At 30.6% G+C, this 8,026-nt stretch overlaps 1 protein-coding gene across 1 annotated transcript; it reads right to left on the reverse strand.

Moving 5' to 3' along the window:
- Positions 1-1,683: 1,683 nt before the first annotated feature.
- LOC136972874 (nucleolar protein 58-like) lies at positions 1,684-6,775 on the reverse strand. Its single transcript, XM_067267522.1, has 5 exons — positions 6,646-6,775; positions 6,374-6,531; positions 6,113-6,291; positions 5,724-5,767; positions 1,684-2,060 (listed from the first exon to the last, which is right to left on the reverse strand). The coding sequence occupies exons 2-5, from the start codon at positions 6,525-6,527 to the stop codon at positions 1,730-1,732; spliced, it is 708 nt and encodes a 235-aa protein (XP_067123623.1). The 5' UTR covers positions 6,528-6,531; positions 6,646-6,775; the 3' UTR covers positions 1,684-1,729.
- Between the last annotated feature and the right edge of the window lie 1,251 nt (positions 6,776-8,026).

Here is an 8,026-nt window from a genome sequence, read left to right on the forward strand (position 1 = left end):
TTTGATTTCTTTTTATTTTATGTGACATAAAATTAATATATGAAGTCCTCGGAGACGTATAGTGCTAATTAGCACGATACTTCATATTATTACTTTATATAACCTTAGAATTTATTAAAATTTCTGTGTAAAGATAAGGTTTGTTAACGTTACTTTTGGTTAGATGGAAAATCAAGTATAAGGCTTTTGAGAATGACATTATATGGTAAACAGAAGTTAGAATGTATTGATACTTCTATAAGAAATTAACTACGAAGTCATACTTGATGAATTGCGTAATGATATTTATGATGTAACATAATAAAACTATTATTTTTTACAAAATGAAAACTTTCCTTCGCATAAAAATTTTATTTTTGAATTCTAACCTATGCAAACTCAATATATAATGTTTTTTTTTAGTAATAGTATGAATACACTTATCAAAAATTCGAATTGATGTGTAAGGATCAGTCAAAAATAACGAGGCTGTTAGGGTATTTTAAAAAATAATCTGATTTTAACTGGTTACAAAGTCAAACGTGTCTGCTTTAAGATGACTAAAGCACACATTAAAGAAACGCATGTACACAAAGGCACATGATCTGAAACAGTTGCAAGAAGACTAATAGTAAACGTAAATACTTACAGAATTTTTCCAAAAGGTTTTGCTATATATGGAAGCCAGGAAAGATTATCAATGTTTTTGATTGCAAGAGTAAGTGAAAGAGAAATTCGTCGTAGAATAAGTGCTATATAGAGCACCGTATGTCGGCATCTAGAGTTAAAAAATAAAATAAATGCTGTGATGATTAAATGTCTTTGCAGATAACAAAATTCTTGTCGACCAGCTGTTGTCTCTGAGAACATTGAATAATAAGTAGATAGAGTTCAGTGTACAAAGTAATAAAGTTCCAGCACGGGAAGATCTGTGTACAATAGGGGCTGCATCACTGAGTCAAAAGCAGCAGATGTTCGAATGGAAACTGAATTTAAACATTTTTACAATATAAAAGAGAAGATGAAGCAGAAAATCGTAACGGTATTGTGCTTTCAAGCCGGAGAGCAAGAGCTGCCTGTTGCTCTCCTGCTTACAGAGCAGCCAATGGAAACATTATTAGTCCAAGCCTCCAAAAAGAAACTCAAAACCGTGCTCCGCGCTGAGAAAACTATGCTAGCTTTATTCTTGGACTATGTAAGAGCCATTATTTACCAACGTCATGGCGTTTTGTATCACTAATACTTTACACTTGCAAAATACTGCGTTTACTGAGGGCATCGACAAAGTTTGAAGCTAGGTATTCGGCCGGTGTTTCTCCATGATAACGCTCTGCAAAAGATGAGATGGAAAACCTTCCAACATCTTGCTTATAATCCAGATTTCTAGCTCCGTGATTTTCACGTTTATGATATCCAAAAGAAAAGTGTTATAGGGACGACGATTTCGATCGAACAATAAAGAAGCCATCCATGATTGATTACGCCTTAACCAAAAGAGTTTTACCAGAAAGCAATCTTCCGATTAGTAAAACAGTGGGATATTTGCTTGAATTCGTACGAGGATTATGTGTAGCTTCTGTTAATTAAAGCTCATTGTTTCAAAGGTGACTCGTAACTTTTTGACCGACCCTTATATAACTAATAAAATTTTATATGATTTATATCATTTATAATAATTCTTATCTAACGTTACATGAACGAAAATCATTTAAACCGTTTTATTGTGTAAACCGATTATTTAAAATAAATCTTATGAATCTTCTTCATCGCTATCATCATCGGAATCATCTTTTGTTTTCTTATTTTTCTTGTCTTTTGACTTCTTGCTAGATTTATCTTCTGACTTCTTGTCACTTTTATCTTCATTATCAGATTTCTCATCACGTTTTTTCATTTTCCCATCGTCGTCATTTTTTGAGGAATCTTTGTCGTCTTTTCTATCCTTTTTCGAATTTTTATCATCTTTTTCATCCTTTTTCGAATCTTTATCGTCTTTCTCGTCCTTTTTCGAATCCTTATCGTCTTTCTCGTCCTTTTTCGAATCTTTATCGTCTTTCTCGTCCTTTTTCAAATCTTTCGAGCTAAATAAATAAACGATATTACTTATTTAGAACTAATATAGTTTCAATTATATATCAGTATAAAAACGACATTAAATATAAATTATCTTAAGTTTTCGAAAACATAAACAGTAGACCCCGCTTTTACAGACTAAATTTAATGTCGTGTGATCAACTTTTATCGGGTCAACCCGGGACACAACCTCATCACACCAAAATGTAATGCAAGTAAGTGTAATGTTACCAAATCTCACACCCGGGACACAACCTCATCACACCAAAATGTAATGTAAGTAATGCATGTATTATTGTTTTATTAACACAAAATGCAAAAAAAAAAAAAAAAAAAAAAAAAAACATTTTTATTAGAAAAGTAAGCCTATAATTATAAGGTTCTGTATTTTTCGCTTTTTGTTATATAAATGTTATTTTTTTTAAATAAAAGAACAATGCAACCAATAGCATTTATAATAGAACTAATTATACAAACAATAACCATAAGGAAACTGGCCTCCGGTAAATCTTCTTAACCAACAAAATTTAAAATTGTCAATCCTCAAATATACAAACCTGCATGCAAAGTTTCAGAAATTTTCGACAAAAAGCACAGGCGTTATTAAACTTTAAAATGGGTGAACAAAGTTATGGCTCTCCACATACAGTAACATCATACATAAAGAAAAACTCCCATATTCTTTATACATTTCTAGACGTTTCAAGGTTCCTTGAGTACAAAAATGCATAAATCTTGGGGGTTCAATTTTTGACCGATTGCTATACTTTCCCTCTGTTATATATAACAGCTGGGAAAGTAAAACGTACTCTATTTTATAAATATGACTATTATAGAGCTTCAATGTCATCAGTAAATATAAGTAAAGTTAAACAGTTTTCAATTTTTTACTAAAACCATTGGTTATCTGTAATCCTTGTTGGATAACTTCAGCGCTTTGAAATTGTTTTCTCTAAAACGAGAAGCTTCCAAGTGTTTAAAATAACTATGAAAACATCCAATGAGCGTCAAAGTGTTTAAAAATGTTAAATATATTAGATATGATTGACCTATTTGATGAATACGTAGATGCAAAGTATCTGATAGAACAAACGACTGGTCTTCCAAACAAATCTGTAGTTAAAAAGTGAATGGACATTTTTAGAGAGTTGCAAACTAACAGAAAAAACGAGCAGTTCTAGCGTATAACAAATATTGTTAACAAAGAAATACATGTAGAAATGATTTTTATATGGAGGTAGTTAAAACGGATTTCTACAGTTATAATATTTTCTGAAAGCTTGGTGTTTACATGAATAAATATACTACAATGCTAGAAGGCCGAATAGTTAAGATGTTAGTCTACCACTCTAGGGATCTATGATAGAATCTGGGAGGGTCAGGAATTTTTCGACGATTGTCTGTCTGGATATGTCAGTTCCAGACTCCTCTCTCACCACCAGGTCGCTCCATTGTGGGCCTGGCCGAACCCGCAATGGAATTGCTAAAAGAAGCCCTCTTATCGCCCACATGGCGGAAAGAGTTATTAAAAAAGTACTCTTCTTTACAAAATAACGACCTACAGCGATAGTGACAATAAACAACAAATTACGCCTCCGAGCATAATTTTTTGTTTGCTTTTAAGCCATTTTTTTAAACTCAGATAATTAGCAAAAATCATCAACTCCCTTTTATAAACGATCCGCATAATTGAATATTAACATTTATAATAATTTGTATGCGATTAATCTTTGACTTAAAATTAATGCAATAAGTAGACTGTTGGCTGTTTTGAATATAAATACAAAAGCAGATATTTTTTGAGTTGAGTTTTAAAGACTGGACATAGTATTAAAGAGCAGGACTGTCTCGCCTAATTCAGGAGTCAGGTGATTTTATACTACGCATCGTTTTATGCTTTATCCACGGTAGTTGGTTGAGCCGATTACCAAGGATAAAGCATAGAAAGCAAAGTTCCTGAAAAACACCGGAAAATTGAATAGAATTCGGACTCACACAACATATAACAATTAAAAAATTTCTGTGAGGTTGCAGACTGGACTGACTTTGAACAAGTCTTAATCAAGATCTTCCCTGTTTGAGATCGAATTAAACGTCTATTTTCATCTCTCTGCAATCTAACGTGAGATTTCGTTATAGTTTAATGTTATAGTCTACTTAGTGACCAATCACTTAGAAAGCGACAACGTGGAAATGCGACCAATCGGAATGAGCTATCAGGGTCAGAAAATAATAAATTTTCCAAATTTCAAGGAGAAAGCGGATTTTGCATTCCCAATCGCGCAAAATAAATCTGTTCATTTTTTTCTGTATGTTTATGACATCGTCGTCTCCGAACCGCTTTCGTCCCTGTCATCCATCATCCGCCGACATCGCCGTTTACCTCCCAGACTTGCTGACGACATTGCTGTGGGCGACAACTCATTGAGAGTCCACCATCGGCAATATATCTGTGGACTGTTAAGGTCATCGTTCGAGAAGAAGCATCTCTAAAAGACTTTGCAAGCCATCAGTTTATTTCCAAATAAACGGGCTTCATTTATAAGGTGCTTCGCCTCAGTATGCCCACCATCACCCACTTATAGTCCCTTATCCCTCGTTCTTATTGACTTGAGTCTAATTGATTTCTTCCCCCTTCTCCTGTTGGCAAATCTCACATTTTTTATCCCTCAACTATTGCACGACTTTTATCAATTTGGAATGCATTTACTCTTCATTTTGTATCCATTGAATTAAACTGTTATTAAGTTATGTTTTAATTATTTTATTAGCATTTATATAGAAACATTTAAATAATTAATCCTTAACAGAAATGTATGCAATAAATTGATCATTTCATATATGATTTATAAGTTTTATCAAAGCAATTTTTAATAAAACCGAAATGTACTTTAAGGCCGAGACTCCACTAGTGTAAAAACACTGGCCGTAATTATTTTTAATCACGTGACCTACTGGTGTATGTGCTTGGATTGAGGTGGAGGACCGGCTCCATTAGCGAAGTTTTTACCGATACTTCTTTATGTACAATTGTATGTGATACATCGCAATAAAGACAATAATTACATTATACGATTTTTTTTTAAATTTTCGCACCGTAATTACAAATGTATTAAAAACAACATCTTTATTTATCTATACTCATTTTATATCTTTACTTTTATATCAATACTTTTATGATCATATTATTAAAATACTATATTGCACTATACTAAGATATTATATTTAGCATGGGGTGTTCAGCTTTTTTATTATATTCTTGCGAAATGTCAAAACTAATCAAAAACTTCACAAGCGCCAAAGCGGTGAGAGCGAACGTACAGTACATAAAAACTCGTTTCCTGCACTTTTCACGTGATGTCATGATGACGTGAGTATTGACTTCTGATTGGTTAATGGTACCGTTTTACGGGCGTATTCGCGTCGAAACACTGTTCGACTCGTTTTACGCCCTTTTCGACGTAAAATATCATGGCCACGTGATTAAAAGTAATTACTGCGAGAATTTTTACGCTAGTGGAATCTCGGCCTAACTTAAATTTCCTAATTATCAGTTATTATTATTAACAATTATTAATAATTTTACTTTACTGAGATTTTTTTAAAAAAAAACACATTTATTGCAGTTATTTTTATAAAAGTTATAGAAGTCAAAATTTTACAATACTTACTCTTTCTTCTTTTTATCCTTTCCCATTTCATCTTTACTTTCATTCTGCCAATTAAAAAGCATATATTATCACTATTTCTTAATACAAGTTAAATGTTCTAACACTCAACACTGGTGTTGAAAATTGGAATGTCCCGTTATTTTCGTTTTCTTTATTTAAAATTTAAAAAAAAATTTAAATTGTTACTTTAAACCATACATTAATATTCCATTTTCTATAATTGAAAAGAATAATAGGCTACTCTTATAAAATTGATAAATAATTCCATAGTTTTATTAAACTGGTGCATTCAAATAACAATAAATTTAACAAAAATATTTCTTAAAAGTTATAATTGATGATTTATTTCTGATAAATTAATATTATATGTATTAATATAAACAATATACCTTATGACTCTTTGAATAAGCTAATGTACTGAAGTGGACAGTCACATGCGGTGATTTCTTTCCTTCGGTGATTGTTGTATTTAAAAAATAAGGTGTTCCATTCACTTGCAATACTTCCCAAGTAGTAACATTCATATTAGTATAATTACCAAATTTATCAAAAATAATTCGAAAAATATCTGAAAAATTTAAATAAAAAATATTTTCGCCTAAAATATAAATAAGTTTGTTGATAATAAAATTAAAAAGTAATGAATTTACCTTCGAATTGTCTCATCACGTCCGATAAAATATTGATTGGTGACATAATGGTAAATTCTGATTGATGATCAACACTTTCGTTCTCTTGTGCTGGAGAAGGGGCTGAGAATGTCACTCCCAATAGAGTGAAAAATAAAAGTGTACTTCTCATCATTTTTCTGAAACATAAAATTAAGAAAAATTAAATACTAAAAAATAATAATTTATTGGTTTTTATTAAATATATTTCATATACACATACTAAAAAACCGTAAAATATTTAAAAGTCTTACCTCAAAACACTTCTCTTCAGTAGACGATTTAGATACAAACTGTAGTTTTCAACTGATTTAACTAAAAATGTTCTCTGATTTCATTTGTTTTTAATTCTAAGACCTTCATCGATCCGTGTCGGTGATTTAAATTTATACTTAAATATATTAATTCATAATAATTATTGGTAACAGTTAAGCTCTACTGGTGATAGCCTTGGTTAGAATAGAATTAATGTTTTTCTAATGATTGTAAAAACTTAGAAAACTTACGAGAACATTTCAAAGAATTATTTTAAACCTTGAAACTTACATTTCACTTGACTTTAGAATTGTTTTCCTAGAAACAGATCTATTTTCGTTAACAAAACGAATAAATATTTGCAAAACAATTCAGTTTTAAAAAATTATTTTTCAAATGTTAAATTATTATACTGTAAAAGCAATAATAAATGAATATAAAATTAGAAACAAATTACGGGTTTTTAATAATGTGAAGATCATTATCGACATTTGATTATTTTTGATTCTAAGTGTTATAACACTATTTAGTAACGATTTAGTATATTTTTAAATTCTGATTTCTTGATCTCAATTCGCTGTCACCTTTATTATTATTTTTTAATTTACTAAATTAATTAATTAGCCAACTAGTTAAAAAAACTTAATTCGTAAAACTTTTTATCTACCGCTATAGAATTTTAAGCAGAAAATTTGGACCAGATATCTGCGTGATTAATAATATTAAAGTTTCGTATACTGTATAACAGAATCTGCTTATCGCAGTAATGTCGACAAATATTATCAGAATTAACAGATCCCAATACATGAAGTTAAAATTGCGCTTATAAAAATTTGCTTATTGTAATCAGAATTTCGATTATAGCTATCACACTCTTTCAAATAACTAGGCATTTAACCCTTTTTTAAAAATGTCATCAGTCTTAATATATGACTAATAACACGCAATCGTTAATAGTAAATATATATGAATTAAGCTTGGAATAATCACTTATTTTTAGCGTTGTCAAATTTTTTATAATTATTGTTTTTAATAATTATAAATTTTCCGGCATATTATACGATAGCTGTTGTTAAAGACGACACTACAAAAACAGCAAGGCAAACAAATTAGATGAATTACTAATTAATAATAATTATAATTAACCAACAAAATAAAATGGATGATAGAGAGTGTTAATTCAAGTTGGTCATATGAACTGGGAGTTTCCGCAACTCCCGTTACGACATGTAGGCTCCTAAACTTTTGTAGTGGTTCAGCAACCACTACAAAAGTTTAGGAACCTGCGATACGGAGAAAGCCTTACATTACTGTTAAGCATTTGTTAAAGCTATGAGTAGAATACAGTTAATTCACACTGTACTAAATACCATCATGAAA

Source organism: Centruroides vittatus, unplaced genomic scaffold (assembly GCF_030686945.1).
Source record: "Centruroides vittatus isolate TY-2023 unplaced genomic scaffold, ASM3068694v2 contig_1068, whole genome shotgun sequence".
Taxonomy (NCBI): domain Eukaryota; kingdom Metazoa; phylum Arthropoda; class Arachnida; order Scorpiones; family Buthidae; genus Centruroides; species Centruroides vittatus.